General features: G+C 42.4%; 1 protein-coding gene and 1 non-coding gene across 3 annotated transcripts in view; one reads left to right on the top strand and one right to left on the bottom strand.

Moving 5' to 3' along the window:
• Positions 1-1469: 1469 nt before the first annotated feature.
• Positions 1470-22948, top strand: part of c2cd2l (c2cd2 like) — a 37352-nt gene continuing 15873 nt past the window's right edge. The window contains exons 1-5 of one of the 2 annotated variants that reach the window (XM_088320474.1): positions 1470-1808; positions 3835-4252; positions 18241-18333; positions 20406-20525; positions 22833-22943. In XM_088320474.1, the coding sequence (XP_088176600.1) occupies positions 3905-4252; positions 18241-18333; positions 20406-20525; positions 22833-22943 (672 nt within the window). In that variant the 5' untranslated portion in view covers positions 1470-1808; positions 3835-3904. The remainder of the gene's footprint in view (positions 1809-3834; positions 4253-18240; positions 18334-20405; positions 20526-22832; positions 22944-22948) is intronic. The other variant, XM_088320475.1, reaches the window with a different exon arrangement.
• On the bottom strand, positions 16152-16225 carry trnat-agu (transfer RNA threonine (anticodon AGU)). Its single transcript has one exon. It is a non-coding gene; the product is annotated as a tRNA-Thr (tRNA).

Genomic DNA, 22948 nt, shown 5'->3' with positions numbered 1-22948 from the left:
CATATGTTGGCCTGGAGAGGGATGGGTGCCATCAGGCTGTACTTGCCCAAGACACACCACAGGAAATGGTGCCCATACCACCCGTGTGCTTAAGGGATCCAACCAACCAATCTTGCACCATGGTTACAATGCACTAATGTCAGGACCCGGAACCGGATCAGGACCCAAACGCGTGACGTTTCTCACACAGGCTTTTATTTTACAGGAAATGGGGAGTCATGCATGTTAGGCAGCGGTCAGGCGTGGAATGACGGGAAGCCAGAGGCCGACGGGATCGATACCAATTGCCCGAGGAGATATCGGACAGATGGGGTCGATTCCTGACGGACAGGGTCGATAATGAAACAGGATATGAAAATTAAACAGGACTAATTGGACGGGAACAAAACTGGAAACCGATATTAAACAGGACAAGATAAACGGGAACAATACCAGACAGGAAATACCAACAGGAAACAGGACCGAGTCAAAACCCACGTCTTGCGGGGCAGAGGTTCGTTGACGGACTGACAAAGAAAAAATGACGCTGCCAATCTGTCAACGAGCCGCAGCTGGCGCCACAGGGGCGGGGCCAATTGGGCGCCATGGCAACCGTGACCACTAAGGCCACTCTGCAAACACTAAATTGAAACTATTTTTGCCAATTTATCTCGGCATCCGTTTCATCTCGTTTTTCTCTTTTAAGTCTTTATTATGTGTTTATCCTGGAGTGCCATGTCTAATCTCGTTATAAAACAATGTTCACTATTGTTGTAACGAATGGTTATACTTGATGAGGGTTCACATTTATTTAATTTCACTATTTTGCATTTCCTTTTTTGATGTTGAATTAGGAATATTTACAGGGTTGGGTCGGGTTACTTGAACTGGATTACTTTCAATGACTTTTGGATGACTCCAATACCAAATATGCTAATAAAAGACAAACTAAATAGGAATAAAATGATGACTCACAACACGTGGTAAGCTTTCTCTCCTGGCTTTGATCTCCGGCAAAACTAACATAAAATGCGACGGAAACAAAATGAAATTAAATCCAAACAGCTTTTTGCCGTTCCATGTATTCCGTTACTCCCCAAACCTGCGCAAAATGGAGTCATTTTATTCCTATTGAGTTTCTTTTGTCTTTTATTAGCATATTTGTTATTGGAGTCATCCAAAAGTCATTGAAAGTAATCCAGTTGAAGTAATTTTACCCAACCCTGAATATTTATTATACAATTAGCATTTAACATATTATTGTGCCAAAGATCTGCGTGCAGAGTGGGCATGGAATTATCTTCCCACATGACAGGGGGCGATAGTGAAACCAAGGATTCTTATTCGGCACACACTTAACAATAGAATTAGTGATAGTATTAACGCGAACGTCACGCACGTCACTGTTTAAAACCCCATTTCGCTCACGCTTCTTTGAGGGTGACGTCATTGCCGAAGTTCCACCATACTCTTATTTCGAAAGCCCCTTTACTCTTTTTCCGTTTTACCTCCGACATCCCTTCCCTGCAGCGCCACCTGCAGGCTGACGTCACTGTGGTGCTGTTAACGTGGAAACGAGAGGTTGGTCTCAGTAGCGGTGAGATCGGCGGAGGTTTTAAACCGGCTTTGTGGGGGAAGATTCTGAGATGAAATGGAGAAATGAAAAGTCATTTAAGTGTAAAATGCTCGTGTGAGGACTGCTGAGTGCGCAATGGGACCGAGTCATGTGTTGTTGGCGCCGCCGTTTGTCGCCATGAAGCCAGCTTCATGTTACCGCGACCTGCTTTCCATTCCTCGCCTACAGCAGTCAAGACCGTCCAGGTTAAACGGTGGGTTCCTTATAACTCCATTTTGTTGCCTTTTTTCACAATAAACATTAAGCGATGCTACACGGTCACACTGGATTTAATTAACGCCACTACGAGCTTGTCACGATTCCTATTCTCATACCTGTCGACTCCATGCCCTTACAAATTGTCGTATTTTCCCTTACCAAATACTAAAAAATCTTACAACATTTTTTTTCAAACGTGTTTATTGATGTAGTTTAACATGTTATAGTCAGGGTTGGGTAGGGTTACTGTAACTGGATTACTTTCAATGACTTTTGGATGACTCCAATACCAAATATGCTAATAAAAGACAAGAGAAAGTCAATATGAATAAAATGATGACTCACAACACGTGGTAAGGTTTCTCTCCTGGCTTTGATCTCTTTGATCTTCGGCAAAACGAACATATAATGCGACAGAAACAAAATGAAAATCAATCCAAACTGCTTGCCGACATCATTTTTGCCGTTCCATGTATTCCGTTACTCCCCAAGCCTGCACAAAATCTACTAATTTTATTCATATTAAGTTTCTTTTGTCTTTTATGAGCATATTTGGTATTGGAGTCATCCAAAAGTCATTGAATGTGATCCAGTTAAAGTAACCCTACCCAACCCTGCAGACCACAGACTAGAGCAAACTACAGACTATTATGACAGCATCCTCTGATCTAAAACTGACATGAGGGCAAGGAAAAACTCAAAAACCTCAACATGAGTAAAATGAAGAAACCTTGAGAGGGACATCTAAAACGGCTGCACAGAGCACCAGGGTTGGGTAGGGTTACTTTAACTGGATTACTTTCAATGACTTTTGGATGACTCCAATACCTAATATGCTAATAAAAGAAAAAAGAAACTAAATATGACTAAAATGATGACTCACAACACGTGGTAAGCTTTCTCTCCTGGCTTTGATCTCCGGCAAAACGAACATAAAATACGACAGAAACAAAATGAAAATAAATCCAAACATCATTTTTGCCGTTCCGTGTATTCCGTTACTCCCCAAGCCTGCACAAAATGTTGTCATTACATTCATATTTAGTTTCTTTTGTCTTTTATTAGCATATTTGGGATCGGAGTAATCCAAAAGTAATTGAAAGTAATCAAGTTAAAGTAACCCTACCCAACCCTGGTTGTGAGATACTGAGTTGCTCGACATGAATGAGGTTTATTATAAAAAAAAGTTCCACGTTCACCGTAGAAGAAAAAAATACATGCAAATAGAATTAAGTAGAATAATCCATTTTCTTATTTAAATTATGAATTAATTTTCTGCATTCAATTATTGTTGGTAATATACTGATTAAAGGGATAACCATAAAACTGTCTTTTTTCATTTTCTCCTTTTATACTTTCTTTTTTTCTTAACTCCTTTATTCAACAACATAATTCGTATCAAAGCAAGTGAGCCGTTGGAGAGCCGGCTCTCTTTAATGAGTTGAGCCGAAAAAGCCGGTTCTCTAAAAAGAGACGGACTTCCTTACACTATACGTGTATTTCAAATGGACTCAATCAACCCCGCCTGTTGTTTTCAGATCAGAATGACTTACGGCGTTTTCATTCAGGTTCGGCCATTGCGACTCGATGATTGTATCCAAAGAAAATTCAAAACTATGTTGTAATTTAGGCCTACTGCTCTGCTTTCGCTTTGTTTACGTTTGATCGGAATGATGCATGATGGGAAATCCCCAGGCGGCAGATGCATGCGCACAGTAGCATCAAACCGCTCGCTTTGTTTGCAACGAAAAAAAACGATACCGAGATAGAGGCTACCGCGGCGAACTGATTTGACTTGATTGATTTGCCGTTTGGTGATAGTTGGTGTATACCGGATGGTACCCATCATTGCGTTTTTCCGTACAGATTTTCTTGTACGTAGTACACGTCTTAAAATGCATCATAAACGTACTTTGTACGGCAAAAACTTACAGGTGGACAGGTATGCATTCTTTAAACTGTTTGAAATATAATATTTCAAAATGCCGCAAAGTTAATGATCTGTTTGGTGCATTTGACAGGTTGAGGGATTCCTCTACCTTCTTTTGACAGTTCCCAACATTTCCACGTAAACATGAGGTGCTGCAGGAGATGGTGATGGAGCTCCGGGAGTTCGGCTGGCTGCTTCTCGTGGGCCTTTTCCTGGTCTCCCTACTCATCGTCCTGGTTTGGCTCTTCCAGTTCTCGCGGAGCCTTCTGCTGCAATGGAGAAGCAAGTCCGGGCATCAGGGTTTTCCCCTCAGGCTGCATCCTCACAGCGGCTTGGCGTCAGGGGTGCGACGCCTCCTGCTCAAGCTGCGCCCGGCCGGGGACCGAGGAAGCGCATCTGAGGTCGGCTTCCAGGGGTTGCTTACCTCTCTCTTCTCTTTCAAGTCGTTCAGCGAGCAGTGTCGCAGAAGCTGGGTGGTTGCTCTGAATGAGCAAGCTTGCAGGAATGGGGTGAGTACAATGAGTTTTTTTTTCATGTAAGAGGGGAACAGAGAAGTCTGTTTGCTGGTTGTGTCCAGGAGAACCGCACAGGTGTAGTGTGCTTGGCGTGGGTGTTGTAGTGGCTAATGGGGCTTGTTATTGCGTAAGAGTTTAAAGATTGCTGTATAAACGCCTACATCTTGTAAAAATAGCATTCTTTACTCCAGCCTGCAGTCAAATAATGCACACGTGTCAAACTGAGCTAGCGGGCCAACCGTGACCCGCTAAATCATACATGCGGCCCGCGATGAGCATCTAAAAATAAACGGGTCCTCCATTCATCCATCCTTCCATTATTTGTACCGCTTATCCTCAGTAGGGTCGCAGGGGTGCTGGAGCCCATCCCAGCCATCTCCGGGCAGTGGGCAGGGGACGCCCTGAACTGGTTGCCTCCACACAGGGACAGACAATTCACTTGCTCATTAACACCTAGGGACAATTTGGACATTTAACCTGACATGCATCGTTATTGTAATAAGGTAGGAAACCGGAGTGCCCGGAGGAAACCCCCCGCAAGCACGGGGAGAATATGCAAACTCCACACAGGAAGGTTGGTAGCTGGATTTGAACCCATGACCTCAGAACTGTGCCGCACACGCGCTAACCACTGCGCCGCCGTGCTGCCAGGGTCAGGAGACTTTCGACCCAAAATTGTATTTCCCACAATGCCTGTTGACTACGATATCTGCAAAATGACAGCTCAGCGCCACTGCATGCCAGTACATCCTTATCAATGAATGGTATTGAGATATAAATGTTACTATAAATGTTCAGGAACATTTTTTGATTTTGTCTATTAAGTAATACCTTTGCATACGACATGAATTCGTTTGTACTAGTGATCCCAAGAGCCAAGAAAAAATCCGCAGGTTGGAGAGCGTTCTCCATTCAGGCCCCGGTGCTCTGGAATGCTCTTCCCCCTGAGATTCCATCTGCAACCTCAGTGGAAATATTTAAATATAAACTTAAAACACACTTCTATTCTATAGCATATGAATAACCTATATTTTATATTGACAATATCTGTGTATTATTTGCCCTCATGTAGGTTTCAGATCAGGGGAGGTGTCATAATAGTCTGCGGTTTGCAATAATCTGTGGTCTGTGCAGCCCTTTGAGACTCTTAGTGATTAAGGGCCCAACAAATAAATATGACTTGACTTGACCTGTATCTGGAATTGTTCATATCTCGAGTGAATTTTCCCCCTGCTAAATACATGAAAACCTATTAATTCGTTCCTGGTCTCCCAAAAGCATCCAAGTTTACCCACATCTGATCATCAAAACAGATTAAAATAGTAGTTGAACATAAAAATACAGTAATTAGATGATTAAGATCATGATAAAATCTCTAGTCTGTATTCATATCTGTGTTTTGTAGCGTTCGTTTTTAGTTGCACTACACAATATTGTGACCAAGTACATGTCATGTCAAGTCAAGTCATTTTTATTTGTATAGCCCTTAATCACAAAGAGTCTCAAAGTGCTGCACAGGTTATTACACAGACTATTTTTCAGACTATTATGACATCATCCCCTGATCTGGAACCAACATGAGGGCAAGGAAAAACTCAAAAATCTCAACATGAGGAAAATAAAGAAACCTTGAGAAGGGACCGCACATGTGGTATCCCCCTTTCAGGATTACCAGACAGCAAAGGATGTTGCAATCACATAGTGTCCCTTTAATCTGTATTCGGTGAGGTTTATCGTTTAAAAGAGACTTAAATCATAATCATATCGAATGATACATTTGAAATGACATATTTTGGCCAATGTTGTGGCTCATTATTTGTCATTCTACTTGTTATCCGGAGTCAGATGGAAACTCAATAACAGCTCAGAAATAGGACTCTGCGAGAAATGAATTACAAGAGATAATTTCCCACACAGGACGTCATTAATGGCTTTTATCTGTAGTGTGTCCACGTGATATCAGCTGACAGTTTCTGACTTAAGATAGCAGCTAAAGCATCTCTACCCACTCATTAAGATAAAAACCTTGTCACTAGAGGCCTGTTATTCTAGATGTGTCTGCAGCGTATGCTAATGACTCTGCTGCAAATGATACCGAACGGCGATCCCGGCCGAATCTGCAAAACGTCTGGTCGTCCGAGATGTTCCGAGCTTGTTTCTAAAACTGGAAAAACCTGCCGCAGGACGTGACCCGTGCCGGCGAGCTGCACCTCGTTCTTTGCCCCGGCAAGGTGAAACTAGAGTCCCTCGGATGTCGCGTAGGGGGTTAGCCTGTTGATTCTTTTCGGTGTAACCCTTAAAAGTGCTTGTGCGGTCTGGAGAACAATCAAAATGCTTTTAAAAAGGATAGATAGATAGATCGATAGATGGCCTCAGGGTGCTGTGTTGGTAGTTTAGCAACAGCGAAGTTGATGGTGTCACACACCGGGCACCGGTGTTGTGGAATGCTCTTCCCCCTGAGATCCAATCTGCAACCTCAGTGGAAATGTTTAAATCTAAGCTTAAAACTCACTTCTACTCTATAGCATATGAATAACCTAAACTGCTTATGTGTAATAACCTGTGAAGCCCTTTGAGACTGTTTGTGATTAAGGCTATACAAATAAAAATGACTTGACTTGATTTGACACACTAGACCAAAAGTCTGACGTCCCTGCATCAGAGGCCCAGGGTTACACCACCTCCTGTTCACATAGCGAGTCCGCCTCCTCTCCGTTTCCCACAGGCTTTTGTGTCTCTGTCTGGCCTAACAGCGCTGAAGCCGGGTAGCTCCACGTTAGCGTCCGGGATGCTAGACGTGAGCCAGGTTTCCGTAAAAGACAGCAAAGTGCACTCCCTATACGCTTTAATGTTTTTCACCAGCACAGCCAGTTCTTTGGTCTTATTGGTAGAGAGTTTACATTTCCCATGATTACAGACGGTACCGAAGGCTTATATCGCCGCTAGCCGCTTAGCCTTCACCTTAGCTCCGGCTCTGCAGCCACGATAGGGCTCCCTCACCTCGTTCGGTAAATGGGGGATGCACACACTCTTCTGATTTTTGATCCATCTGGCTTTTTAATTTGCTCATCAGATGATGTCATCACTAGTACCACTGATCTAATAGCATTCCCGCCATGTTATCGCTGATAGAGTCCATTTTGCTCAAGTCTTGTTAGTTTGTATAGCCCTCAGTTTTTCTTATGGCATCGTCATCAGTGGTTTCAGTGTGTGAGAAGACCCAAGGTCAGTTCTGTAGATGATGTGCTCCTCCGAATGGGAATGAATGTCAACCGACAGCTTCAAATATATGGATAGTCGACAATGGTATCAACTCTGCCCTGCTCCCTACAGATTTTCTAGTGATGTACAGTGTTCTGGTTTGCCCGCGTCCATGCGTCCTAGACGCATGATTTTAGCTGGGGACGCATCGTTTTTGACACCAAATTGTCATTCTTACCCGATTACTTTTTTTTTTAACAATGATTTACCGCACTCCAAACTTTTCGTCAGGCAGATCCGCCATCCGCCATTGTTGTTTTGGTCTCGCGCCGATCTCAGCAAACGAGATCTCGTTGCTTCGAGATGACGTCATTGTTGTGGTGGTTGTCGATTGAAAGAGAAGTATGCCTACGAAAAAACAGTCGGTATTAGGTGCAAATCAACAAAAAATTGGTAATTTCTTCAGTGTCGGTAATAAGTCGAAAAATAACACAGAAAGTGGTAACAACGGCAATAATTCCGGCACGAAGGCAAGGAAAACACGTGTGTTGAAGCGAACGATTCGACGAAAGAAAATAAACAAAAGAATACTAGCAAGAAAAGGACTATTCTGCCAAAATGGACTAAATTATATTCCTGGTGACGCTATGAGGAGGATGATAATGGATTGGACTTTGAGAAGGCATTCCAACTATGGCGGGACAGCAAACCACAAAGAATATATGAACTGAAAAATCTGAAGTGATAACTGCTTTGTATTACCAATAAACTGTGATGATTAAAACTGAATGAAAATATAGATTAATATAATTATTTCAGCAATATTATTTTGTATGATGTACAATATTGTTGTGAACTGAAAATCTTGAAGTGATAACTGATTTGTATTATCAATAAACTGATTAAAACTGAATGAATATATAGATTTATATTATATATTTGTCACCGATTTACAATTTCAACCGGGATAACACTCAATTTTGGGGACCCATAGATCTCTGTTGGGACCCCTAGATTTTTGAGCATGCGAGTCCCTGGGACCCATCACTTTTCACAGCTCAAATGAACACTGGATGTAAATGAAATCTATCGGAGAGGTCCGAAAGAAGATCTGCATAGTGATAAGCTAAGTGCTCCGGCATTTACAGTTTGCAGCTGGGTTCCTCACTTTTCTAAAAATGTCAAATGCAATTAGGTTGATAATGAGTGTGAAGAAGTCCTGCAGGCCTTTTGCGCGTCTCTTCTGGCTTCCATCCAGGCGCCGGCCTCCGTTGCAGCTGCTTGATGACGGCCCGGCGATGCCAACGGGACGATTTGCTCGGCATGCATTCAAACGACTGTTTCAGCATCTAGTAATGTAGCGTGTTTGAAGAGGAACATAAAAGCCACGAAACACGAGTCTCAGAAAAAAACAATTACATCCGTGTCGTCGGCATCCCATGATTCAGCGTGTTTGTGACTCACTCGGAGTGTAAATGTCTGCGGACTTATTGCCACGTGAGCTGCTGTGGACACTGTCTAGTTCTGCTAAATGGTGGAATTGTCAAGTCAAATTTATTTTTGACACCCTTAATCACAAAAATGTCTCAAAGGACTGCACAGGATTACAATGATACAATGACCTGATCTTAAACCAATATGCGGGCAAGGAACAACTCAAAAACCTCGGCGTGAGGAAAAAGAAAAACCTTGAGAAGGGACCTCACAAGTGGTATCCCCCTTTCACAATCACCAGGGTGAATTACATTTAGCATTACAGTACACAAACATAGTAAACACTAGGTAAGATGTTGAGAATTTGTCCGGAAATTGCATGACAGCAGCGACGCCCCCAGCCTGTAAACTAGTCCAGAAAGTCTATGACGGCCACGACGCAGCTTCCCATCTCCGCCAGCTGGTCCATGCAGGCGTTCACATGCCTCAGGTCAAACGCTGGTTCGCTGACTCATTTCCAATGGTCCTTCTCCTTCGTTTCACCACCAGGCAGGCATTCGGAAAAAGACAGAACAATACAGAATATGAGCTGGGCATCAATCATAAACTTTGGAATAGAAGTGTGTCTCAAGCATTGATTTAAAAACTTCCATTGAGGTTGCAGATCTTATATCGGAAGGCAGGGCGGATGGAGAACGCTCTCGAGCCTGCAGACTAATTGGCTCTCGGAGTCACCAGTAGACCGGCATTTTCCGAGCGCAGACGTGCAGGAACATAGGGGGAAATCAAATCAGAGAGATAAAAGGGTGCAAGTCCCTGCAAACATTTATATGTTAATAAGAGAACCTTAAAGTCACATCCTAAGTGGACTGGGAGCCAGTGCTAGTTAACCAACTGCTGTAAATTGCAAGTAATGGATATAGTTTTCTACAGAAACAAATCTTATGATGATTTTATCAAATACTACTTATTTTGGATATTGGCAGTGTCTGGAATAACATCTGCCTGGGGCGTGCATCTTTTACGTCGGGCGTACAACTTACAAAATGTCTCTGCCCGGGTGGCTGACAACTTTTTCAAGGGAAAAAAATCTAAAGATTTTTTTCAAATCAGCCGTTTGCTTCATTCCAATTTCTAAATCTTTGCTTGGGTTGGAAATTTTCGGTTCGTTTGGCAATTTGCATACTCGGCAGGAAACCAGAAGCCTGCATCGAATAACTTCGTGCTTCCGGACTTTCCCGAGCGTTATAAGGTCGTGCATTTGCATATCATTTGCCAAAGTAGACGCACAGAGAACACAAGAAAAATGGAGAAGTGATTAGGAATCAAGCCAAAACCTCAGCCCCAGAAGAAAGATTCAAAAGAAGCTAACAAAATGGATGACGCTACTAAACGTAAAAGTACATTTAGAGCATCATGGAAAGAGGAGTTCACGTGGCTTGTAAAAGACGACGCAATTCAAACATTGCATGAATGAAGAGGAATAAATACAGGTACATACGGATGGCAGACTGAAAACAGCCATGTCATATACACGCAATGATTGTTCTAAGTAGATTTATCATAGACTTAGTTTTAAAGTGTTGTTCTGTTATATAATCTGATGATCAATCCTTAATACTTTGCAAAAATGTTTTTTTTCTTTGCGATGAGTCGTCTTATTGTGTTTCAAGTTGGGAAAAATGGGGCAGGCAACTTTCAGAGTTGTCTGCCCTGCTGTCCGCTAACTTTTTTGTCACCAGTTGCAGACACTGATATTGGTATACAAAACATGGTACTGAACATCTCAAATTTTGCCCTTTTCCGACATGGTATTGTCCAAACGAGTAACTATTTTGGAAAATTATTTTTTCTGTCATGGTAATTTTTATTACATGGTGTTGGATGCATATAATGATGTTAGATTGTTAAGTGAAGTCATTTTTATTTGTATAGCCCTTAATCACGAGTCAAGAGTCTCAAAGGGCTTCACAGGTTATTGCACAGACTATTATGACACCATCCCCTGATCTAAAACCGACATGAGGGCAAGGAAAAACTCAAAAACCTCAACATGAGGAAAATGAAGAAACCTTGAGAAGGGACCGCACATGTGGTATCCCCCTTTCAGGATTACCAGACAGCAAAGGATGTTGCAATTACAAATAATACACAGATATTGTCCACAAAAAGTATAGGTTATTCATATGCTATAGAGTAGAAGTGTGTTTTAATCTTCGATTTCAACATTTCCACTGAGGATGCAGATCGGATCTCAGGGGGAAGAGCATTCCACAGCACCGGGGCCCGAATGGAGAACACTCTCAAACCTTCAGATTTCTCGGGATCACCAGTAGACCAGCGTTTTCAGAGTGAAGGCTTCGGACCGGAACATAGGGGGAAATCAGATCCGAAAGATATGAGGGAGCAAGTCCATGTATGATTTTGTATAATACTAAGAGAACCTTGAAATCACATCTTAGGCTAACAGGGAGCCAATGCAGGTTAGCCAAAATCGGCTGGTTGATCTTTTTTTTCAGGCACAGATCGGATGACTTTTTTGTCCTAGTTAAAAGCCTCGCTACTCCTGTGTCTTTGGTGGTTAGAACTGAGTTAGACCCCTGCTTAAAATGGACCTGCCAACAACAGTTAGTTGTGCCCATTTCCAACACAACACGAGGGTTAAACCGTTTGTCGAAGTCCGTTGAAAAGAGAAATATTACATTTTGGAGGTAGCCATTGAAAATAGAACCGAAAAGACAGAAAAGGCATCTAGGGGTCAGCAGAAGCCAGAGGCTGAGCGTATTCCTGGTTGACCCTCGTGCTTTTAACAAGTCTCCTGTCCGCAGGCCTTCAATGCAATTTTTGACAAACCTGAAGTGACAATGCGGTCGCCCTCGGGAAATCCCGGGAATAAGCACACGAGCGCGCGTCACAAGGACAAAGCAGCAGATTTGCCGCCAGCTTTGTCGTGGCCGTGACAAAATGGAGTCTGTTGCCTGTGCTGCGACGATGCGCAACATTCCATTCCATTCGTATGGGTCTGTATCGTATTTTAACCGAACCTGAATTGGGCTCCAGCTAAACAAATATCTACAGTGGAACCTCAGTTCTCGACCATGATCCGTTCCAGAACCCTGTTCGAAAAGCGATTTGTTCGATCACCGAAATCATTTTTCCCATTAAAAATAATGTAAATTGTTTTAATCCGTTCCAACGCCCTGAATGTTTACCTTGAATGTTTAACGGAAACATAAAGCTAACCCGGGCTAATCGTACGTCCAGGTTTTCGTAATCTTCCGTACGAAAAATTACGCTAACGTGAACGTGTAAAACTAAAAAAATCAGGTCCTTTACAAGTCATTTAGCAGATGGGTCTCCACAACATGTAGTGAACGGTTCATTGGAAAGGGGGCTCCGTTCCAACACCCTGAATATTTACCTTGAATGTTCAACGTAAACATAAAGCTAACCCAGTACGTTCGCGTTATCGTAATCTTCCGTACGAAAGATTACGCTAACATGAATGTGTAAAAATAAAAAAAAGGATAAAGAAAAGAATTATGAATAGGATTTCTTACTTTTGTGGTGGTCAGCAGAAGGCGCAGGTGTATGGTGGTGCTATTATTTCTTTCTTAAATGCAATAGTTGTACGCACTACTTTTCTTTTTTCACCTGTAGCAACTTTGCTGCTTGCACTGACTTTCTTCGGAGGCATAATAAGGGGCTAAAACACCCATACGCCGCTCAGCATGGCACCCTAGCGTACGCCTCACGCATTACCAGCGTTCAAACTCCGATTTTTTTTTGACCGAACAGCGAAGCAAGAATTTCTCGAAATTTTTGGTCGGACTCTGATTTGTTCGAACTGAGAGGCGTTCGAAAACCCAGGTTCCACTGTACATATCTTTTGGGGATATTTATCATTGGTCAGAGGTGTAAAAACTTGTCAGGACCAGAACAGGAAACGGGACCCACTTGCGTAACGTTACTCACAGTTTTAGTTGGGAGAAGCGAAAGGAGCGTACACTCGATCCGGAGATCTGTGGTCGCAGGGAGTAGGGGAGAAAGGAAAAAAGTTGAAAATCAGGAGAGGAGAGTAGCCGTGGTCGAGATCAAACAGATCGTAGCGGGAGAAAAACAAGAGCAAAAACATAGGACAGGCGATAAAAAGGGCTTGCCGTGTAAAAAGGGTGATTCGCAGACGGACCGACAAAAGGGGACTATCAGGACAGCGTTTAAATACTGACAGGGAGCCAATCTGTCAACAAGCTTCAGCTGGTGCCCACGGCGGGGGCCAATTGGGCGCCATGGTAACCGTGACAGAAGCTGGCGCCACACGGGCGCGGCCAATTGGGCGCCATGGCAACCGTGACAAAACTTGTTTGCCCCTTCGATTTAATGGCTTTCCTCAAAGAGCCAGATGTAAGATATGTGCAATCAATGTAACTACTACTTCATGTAAAGTAACTCTGAGTAGTTATTTAGGGTCACTTCTAATTGTTTCTTTTAGATATTTCTTAAACAGAATAGCACTTTGCTAGCAAAAGGACATTTTGTTACAAGAACACTGAACTTATGCATGAACAATGCATGAACTTTGCTAGAATGTTTAGGTGACGTGATCAAAAAATTTTGGTCACCATGGCGTTGCATGAAACCTCATCCCTCTCTGCCCCGACAATGACGGATGGACTTTGTAATCTTTTTAGAAAAAAAAAGTTTGCGGCGATATCTATTTGTACTTATCCATGTATTCGCTACTCTGACCGCACTGTTTCACTACGCCTACACTTGCCAGACGGGGCCGCCTCCACACTTGAATCGCTGGATGCAGGAAGCAAAACTAGGATGTGGGGGCTCTCTTAATGTGTGGAAAATGATCTGATCCAAGCCACTCCTGCCTTGTAATGGTGATTTATCATGCTGAAATCATTCCCAGGGGCTTTATATTTACCGATAGGCTGCGCTAAACACTTTATAATAGGTTTAAAAAAAAAAAAAACTACTCCTGTTTTAGCACTCGTGGACGTAGTTATGTAGTTCTGGCACTTTTCTACCTTCCACGGATAGTAAAGGGTCCCTCTGTTGACCCATCTTTCTAACAGGCACTGATTAATTCCAGCACCCTCCCCCCACTTTCTTAATTTGCTCATATCTCACGGGTGCACTTCGACTCGTCTTGGCATGATTAGCAATGACGTTCACGGGAATTTGCTCGTCATGTGCTAATGATCTTAATTAGCCTCGTGGTAGACGACTTCTCCGCATGTGAGCGGTGTTGGGAATTAAAATTCAAAATGTAGCGTTTACCAAATTGTTCGAACTAGTTATCTGACTCCATTAACCAAACACAACCTACATTCACCTAGATTCAAAATGCGCGCTCGTTTCGTGATTGAAAAGATAAACAAGAAAGCCGATATTTTCACACGGGGACAGATTTAATTTCATTAGCAATTTAACTAGGTGTAGTCCATCGAAAATTGCCGAATTAGGGTCGTCGGAGTCTCTGGGAAGCCTTCTTTTCAAGTCCTCCAGCCTTCGCCTCACGGCCCACGTTTCCCTGCAAGACGGTGTGCCGGCTCCTCCCATGGGCGTTCCAATGAAGCCCAACGTGAGCTTCACAATCTCAGAGACGAGCGTCCCGATGTCTGTGGTTCCTCAAAACAACGTAGAGCGTTTCTCAAAACAATGCCTGCCGTCCTCCGTCATCAGGGCCTTTCTGCGTCTGGATGTGCTGATTATCTTATCAGCCTTACGTCACGTTCTCGCCATTCCTGTAAACAATATTTCCCACCAGGGTGCCCTGAACTTTCACTGCTCATTGAATAAAGGCACAGTCAGTAAATAACTACAGCATTAAACTCAATAAATGTAACTTGTATTCAATCGTATAAAATCCTTTATAGTCACATGTATAAAATCCTTCAGCAGGCAGTCAATCGCTATTGGTTTCTGGATGCCGCGCCACGCCAGATGCACGGCTTTATTATTCGCCGTGCTCTTCTGCTGCGATGAATGGTCCGCTGACCCAGCGTTTTTTTTTTCTAGACCGTAGCCGATCAGAGTAAACATGGCTGTTTGTAATGCCTGATTGTGTAAGCATCGTGTTGGAGCTACGTTAGCATCAAGTGACAATTGGTGAGGTTCGTATCTGGTGAGGCACAGATTTACAGAAAAATGAACCTTATCCACCATTTGATTTACTGATAAGAAAGCAATATATATAAACTGTAGCATAAAAAATGGAATGTACCAAGGGCAGCAAGTAATGATTAATTTAATAGTCGACCAGTCACTGTCTATTGAAACCATTATTAGAAATATCGGATGAATGTTAATTTTTTTCTTAGATTCAACACAAAGTTGATTTACTAATGTGGCAAATGATGAACACAAGAAATGGATAGCATTAAAAAGAACAGTGGAAATGTTTAAATCTAATTTGTACAAAAAAGAAACAAAAATGCCCTATCTAAAACCAATTAGGCACAGAGCCCGGTCAATAGAGACATCAATTCGTGAATAAACCTCACTCCCGGGACAGGCAAATAAAATATAAAATAACATCAAGTATGGCAGCTGTGCGGCACAGTTCTGAGGTCATGAGATCCAACCTCCGGTGTGGAGTTTGCATGTTCTCCCCGTGCTTACGTCGGTTTCCTCCCACATTCCAAAAACATGCATGTCAGGTGAATTGGCTGGTCCAAATTGTCCCTATTTGTGAATGAGTGAGCGAATTGTCCGTCCCCGTGTGCCCTGAGACCAGTTGAGGGTGTCCCCTGCCCACTGCCTGAAGACAGCTGAGTTTGGCTCCAGCACCCCCGTGACCCTACTGAGGATAAGCGGTGCACATCATGGATGGAAAATCAAGTCAACATTTATATCCCTGTAAACCAGAAATGGGCTTATTAGCAGCAGTTGAACAGTAAATACATGACATATGAAATGCATTAATAATATTTATTTTGCAATTTTGAAAAATCCAAACAGTTAGTGAAACAAGAAAGAATTTAAATTATGAATAAATATAACCTATTCTATCTATCTATCTACCTTGGTCATATCCCTCAAGAGGGGTGACCGACAGCAAGACAAAACACATACAATAACAAAGAAAATAAAAGGGGAAAAAAAAATAGCAAAAAAAAAACACAATTTTTTGAACTAGGGCCAACCCAATTGCCCAAACAATGTAGGCACCTCGGCACCCAAGTTGGTCATGCCTTCGTCCCACCAGATAAAACGGGACACCAGAAAGCGGCCATGTCACTCGAGGCACTGCTGGGATTCGAACTCAGGATCTCCTGTTTACTAGACAGGCGCTTTAACCAACTAAGCCACAGTGCCTGACACATAACCAATTAATATATTTTTTTCGATGACAACAGGCGAAGCCTCCCCTGACTGCTGTTTTTTCTCCAGAATTGCACTTTGATTCTTGCCTCACTCCCGCATCAGAAATGCACCATCGGACGCAAGCATTAAACTGCCACAACACGGCTCGGTTATATCATGGCCTCCACGTTTCAGTTTGGAAGGGACTAGCATCAAGAGGAACATATGTTCTGACAACGGGGGATTTGCTTTCTCACACATGCGTCTCCCGAACAATACTCGATACAGCGACATAAAGTCTTCAATTATTGAACAACGTCCCTTTAAATCAGGGGTGTCAGACTCGTTTTAGCTGGGGGGCCACAAATGCTATAAAAAAATCTCACGGGGGCCGGACTCGTAAAAGAAAGAGAGAGGGAGAAAAAGAGAGAGAAAGAGAGGGGGAAAGAGAGAGTGATAAACAGATAGGGAGAACAAGGGAGACAGAGTAACAGTGAGAGAAAAAGAGAGCAGAATGGAGAAGAAGGGAGAAATGGATATAGAGAGAAAAAGAAAGTGAAAAAAGAGAAAGATAAAAACAATAAGAGAAGTGAAACGACAGAAAGAAAGAGTCAGCAGGAGACAAAGAGACTAAAGTGAGGTGAGAGAGAGAGAGGTTGAAAAAGGGAAAGAGAGAGGGTAAGAAAGAAAGAGAAAAATAGAAAGAAAGAAAATTATAGTGTAAATGAGAGAGAAAATAGAAAGAGAGCAAGACAGAGAAAAAGAAATGTTAGAATGAGAGAGAAAAGATAAAAAGAGATAGAAAGAGAGCAAACAGGAGAAAGAAAAAGAGGGAGAAATAAATGAAAAAGAAGTGACTCAGAGAGAAATACTACCACAATTGTTTTGCAAGTGTTAACTGGCTTTGGTGACATTCGGGGGAAATATTTAAAACTACAGCTCATTTTCCTCTTGCGCTTTTCTCACTGTTGTCTTGCGGGCCGGATTCAAACCATTGGCGGCCCTGATCTGGCCCGCGGGCCGCCTGCTTGACACCTGTGCTTTAAATGATCCTCTAATGCAGGGGTGTCAAACTCATTTTAACTCCGGGGCCACAAGATAGAAAAAACATTCTGTCGGGGGCCGGTCTAGTAGATTAAAGAGAAAGAAAAAGAGAGATAAATAAAAGAGAAAGAGGGAGGGAAAAGGAGAGAGGGCGGGACAAAGAAAGAAAAAGAGAGAGAGGGCGAGAGCGTGAGAAACAAAAGATAAAAAGTCGTGAGAAAGGGGGAACAGAAAAGGAGAGGAAGAAAGAAATCCAAAGAGAAATAGAAAGACATAAGGAGAGAAAAGAAAAGAAAGCGCGATGGGTATGAAGAGAGAAAAAGAAAAGAGAGAAAAGGAAAAAAGGAAGTTAGAGCAAAAGTGGTCAAAAGACACAGAGAGAGAAAGAGACAAAGAGCAACAAAGGAAGAGAAAAAGAGAGACACGGAGAGTGAAAAAGACAGAGAATGGGAGAAGAGAGAGAGAGAGAGAGAGAAATAAATACAAGTACAGTGTCTTTGTTCGAGGCACCTGGCTCTGGCAACATCAAGTGGACATATTTCAACCTGCCGCTTGTTTTTCTCTTGCGCTTCTCTGAGTGTTGTCTCGCGGGCCGGATTCAATCCCTTAGCGGGCCTGATTTGGCCCGCGGGCCGCCTCTTTGACACCTGTGCACTAGATGGTTCATCTTTTTAAAGAGCGAACCTCGGCATTGTAAAACACTCGATTTGATGGTTGTAGTGTCGTAGCCATGAAATGGGATCATAGCAGACGTGTTTAAAATTCAGAAATTGCCCTAGTTAGTCCGTGTCCTCGTGATCCAGTGGTTGTTTCATGAGCCCGGCTTGGGGGGGGAAGGGGGATTCACCTCCTTTATGGACTCAGGATAATTGCTTTTTAGCCGCATGCAAATTTGCAGCGCTTCAGTTCACAATCTTTCCTGTCGTCCCCAAAACCCTTACGTAACCTTCGGTATGTTTGTTCTCTGTCTCCCTCTGTCGCAGAGTTCCATCCAAATCGCTTTTGACGACAGCGTCCACTTTACGGCCCCGGTAATTGAGAGCGTGACCTGCGCTGACCAATCGGCACACAGAACGGTGGGTAGCAATGTTCCTTGTCATTTTCCTTAGGGGTCTGAGCGTTCACACAAAGTCGGTGAGCAACGCTTGAAACAACAGTGAGCAACGGCAATCCCAAGTGTGGCAACTGAGTCACTATCAAACATGTCCAAAACTTGACATCAACTTACATATAGCTGAGTTTCCAGCAATGCAAAAAATGTTTTCACTCTTGAATGAATTGACTCATGTACGATTGCAAAGGTTGTACGGCCTACAAACGTCATTTGATTTTACAACAATTCTTTCACAAGATTTCCATTTCTTCCTGGTATCTTTTGTCGCATAATATTAACATTTAGGGGGGCTTATTGAGTCGGTTGCACGATACACAACTGTATTTAATCCCATTTTTGAGTGGAAGTACAATGTTGGCAACAAGATTGACTTGGTATCATTGGAAATGATTTGAATGCGACACAAACTTTTTCTTCTTTTTCCCTGTTTTTTTAATTCCTTTAACAAAATCTCATTGTGTTAATGGGGCAGCCATTATGCCAATTTCTCTACACCGACATGGTTGTCCTCAGGGTTGGGTAGGGTTACTTCAACTTGATTACTTTCAATGACTTTGGGATTTCTCCAATACCAAATATGCTAATAAAAGACAATTAACATTTTAGCGCAACAGAAAGAAAACGAAAATAAATCCAAACAGCTTGACAACATCAATCACATTACTGTGCATGTTGAGAGATTTGTCAGCTGTAGGACACTTCTACAGAAACTATACAACATATTTCAGCAGGAATTTCAATAAAACAAATGTTATTATTACACCCGTTACATATATACCCAAGGGCCGGGTAGTGTAGGATTTTCAGGCCCCATCTTACTTCTAACTTGTACTGATGACATCAAATGGTCGGGTCACATTGTTTATCTACGGCAGGGGTGTCAAAGTCAAATGGACGGAGGGCCAAATAAAACATTTGGCTACAAGCCGAGGGCCGGACTGTCCAATCTTTACTGAAACCAAGATTTAACCTACTGAAAACACAACAAATATATTACAATATGATTGGATAAATAAAGCAATATTTTCTTATGACTCTCATTTTTAATTTCAGCAGGCACAAAATACAAATGTCCTTTATATAAAAAACTCATAACATATCTCATAACAACAACTCATAACCATTTTCTATCATTCAATCATCTGAAATTATTAAAAAGAAATATTGCCTCGAAATACAATAAAATAAAGTGCAAAAATCTCTTGTTACTTAAAACCAATAGCAATCAACACACTGGACCTCATCTGTCCTGCTCAAATGTACATTGACTTTCCTTTCTGGGCTTTCACTGGGTTAGTGTGAAAAAAAGGAATTACTGATTAACAAATAATAACAATCAAAAGTCATTTTCTCTGCTAAATACGAGACAATTTTATCAAAAGACTGTTGTCCACATCAAGATCTATTTTCCATGAAAAGCCAAAAAACAAGAAACACTCCCGGGACAGAGTCGGCAAACAAAAACAACATAGTCAACATAGACAATAAAGCTTTAAAATTCCAGAGGGGAACAACAAAAAACAAGACCTTCTTTATGTGCATATTTAACTTTTAAACTTGAACGGAGTAAAAACTTCAAATGTGTAATTGCACAGGAAACATTACTGTATTATTACTGTATTTACATACATTTATATACAGTACTGTATTACTACAACTCTACATTACTTGTTTGAAAGCCCCGGTTTTCAGTGTCCACCTTCCGTTTAGCCATTGTTGATGGGTATCTGTGGGCTAATTTTTGCTGTTATGCTAATGACTGCTGCTGATCGACTGCTAAATAAATCAAACCGCCTCCCGCTTTGCTCCCGCTCGGCGCGTCCCCGTTGCATTGTGGGAAATGTAGTATTCATGCGTACTGCGGGCTGCTGGCTTGCAGCGGCCTGCGGGCCGGATCTAATAATATATTGATATCGTCACGCGGGCCAGGTAAAATGACTCTGACATATGTGATCTACGGGCTTCTTAAAGTGCAATGTATACAATACAATCGCGTGAATCTCACTTTAACCACACGGTCTTCTCACCCGGCAGGTCCTACATTGTAAATGTCGAGTGGACACCGTGGCGTTTCCTGTGACGATGACTCGGCAGTCCCCGGCTGCCGTGTCCACGGACACTTATCGGATTACCGTCGCACCTACCGTGGCAAAGGTACCGAGCCGCTCCGCCCGCTTTCTTTTAGTTTGCGCATCTCTTTTACGAGCGACAACATTTGCATTGCTAGTCAAATAGCCGCTCGCGCAAAAAGGACACGCTCTGTAGAGCTGACGTCATGGAGATTGTAAACATTATGATCGGGGATATTGACAGCTCATTATCACGGGATTGCTGGAAACGATCAAAATGAATGAATAACTTGCTGGCTTTAGTGATTGTTTCAAGGATATACTTACCGTAAATTCCGGACTATAGAGCGCACCTGATTATAAACCGCACCCACCGCATTTTAAGAGGATAACCGCTTTTGTACTTACACAAGGCGCACCTGTATATAAGCCGCATGCACCCACATTAAAACATGTAACACAATCACAAATTTAACCCAAACCCGACTTTGAGTCCCGCGATTGTTACTGAATATAAAGTACACAGTCCAAAAACCACAGCCGGCAAAATAAACGGAAAATGATACCGGTACTTAAGGTTTGATGCAGACCTGCAGAGTCCGGGTCCCGTTGAAAATAATCCAAGGGGAAAAAAATGTATATTTCCAAAGGTAAGGGTGGGGAAAAATATATATCCACTATTGTCCACTGCGTCCACAAACACGTCTCACCTTTACTCCACTTCCCGTCAGCCCCCGTTGTTTTCGCCCCTTCTTTTTGATTCACCCGTGGAAAACATATCAGAATAAGTCTCTAAAATAAATACATGACAAAAATATACAGTTGCAAATACATATTATACATGGTTACACATATTTACAAAGAAAGACGGTACACCGAGAGAGTTTTCAAAGCTTTAATAATAATAACTTTCACCCCAAACCGTGCCCGTGAAGGGTAGCAAAACGCCACTAGCAACACGCTCGCAACACAATAAACGGCTGTTAAAACAACATACCGTACTTGTAGTAATCGCGGTAAACCGTCCTCATCTTCCTCCTTACAACTGACGTCATCAAAGTCGTCTTCCCCAGTGTGGGAAAGAGACTATGCTCCCTTATTTAAAACACGCTAGCAACGCGCTCGCAAAGTAAAGTTTACGTGCAGTAAATCTGTTTCCTTCTTTATCGGACTGCTCGATTGCTTTTAGCTTGAAAGCTGCGTCATGTGCCTTTCTTTTTGCGATTTGCATGGTGAGGATATGTCTACGCTAATTTAATTTGTGCACAAGCTAAGAAGTTGCAGTCTTCCTCGGCGCATATATTCCACCGGTCAAAATCTTACCTTTTGTACTCGAGCGCCGCTGGCGGCCGTTAGAAAAATGACATAAATTGGCCGCATCACTGAATAAGCCGCAGGGTTGAACGTTTGGGAAAAAAGTAGCAGCTTATAGTCCGGAATTTACGGTAATTAAATAAGATATCCAATGTATTCTTTTCTACCCTAACAACTGTTGATTGGATGGCTTTGTTTTAACAATCAATTGATTTATTTTTACTTATATTAGCAGTGTCTGAAACTCATGCGAAAAATTTAGCGGCCACCGGGGAAGACAACTCTGAAAAGTTGCCTGCCCAGCCATAAAGTCGCCTGCCCCATTTTTCACAACTTGAAACACAATAAGACGACTCATCGCGAAAGAAAAAAAACATTGTTGCCAAGTATTAAGGATTGATCATCTGAATATATAACAGAACAACACTTTAAATTTAAGTTTATTATAAATCTACTTATAACATTCGTTAAATGTATATGACACGGCTGTTTTCCATCTGCCATCCGTATGTACCTGTATTTACTCCTCTTCATTCATGCAATATTTGCGTTACGTCGTCTGCTACAAGCCACGTGAACTCTTTCCACCATGCTTTTCATGTACGTTTACGTCTTGTAGCGTCAAACATTTTGTTAGCTTCTTTTGAATCGTTTTTCTAGGGCTGAGGTTTTGGCTTGATTCCTAACCACTTCTCCATTTTTCTTGTGTTCTCTGTGCGTCTACTTTGGAAAATGACCTTATAACGCTCGGGAAAGTCCGGAAGCACAAAGTTATTCCACGCAGGCTTCTGATTGGCTGCCGACTATGCAAATTGCCCAACGAACCGAAATTCCTAAATTTCCAAACCGAACAAAGATTTCGAAATCGGAATAAAGCAAACGTTTGATTTGAAAGAAAAATCTGTCGGTTTGTTTTTTGTCTTATAAAAGTTGTCGGCCACGCGGGCAAAGACGTTTTGTAAGTTTTACGCCCGACGTTATTTCAGACACTGCTATTAGCAACTCCATTTCACTTTTCGATTTCGTGAAAACGACACTATCGATGCACTCGTCATCTGTCGTCTGATCGCGTCATCAGGTGATCGCATGTCTAGAGGACGTCGAGAACGAAGGACTTTTGCTGTCCTGGACTCTTTGCAAGCAACCCTCCTTGAAACTGACCGCCTCGCCATGCAAACTCTCAAGACACGTGAG

Source organism: Urocampus carinirostris, chromosome 17, assembly GCF_059441175.1.
Source record: "Urocampus carinirostris isolate Australia breed hairy pipefish chromosome 17, RoL_Ucar_1.0, whole genome shotgun sequence".
In the NCBI taxonomy this organism is placed as follows: domain Eukaryota; kingdom Metazoa; phylum Chordata; class Actinopteri; order Syngnathiformes; family Syngnathidae; genus Urocampus; species Urocampus carinirostris.
The sequence above is the reverse complement of the archived record's forward strand: the minus strand, read 5'-3'. Positions and strand labels throughout refer to the sequence as shown.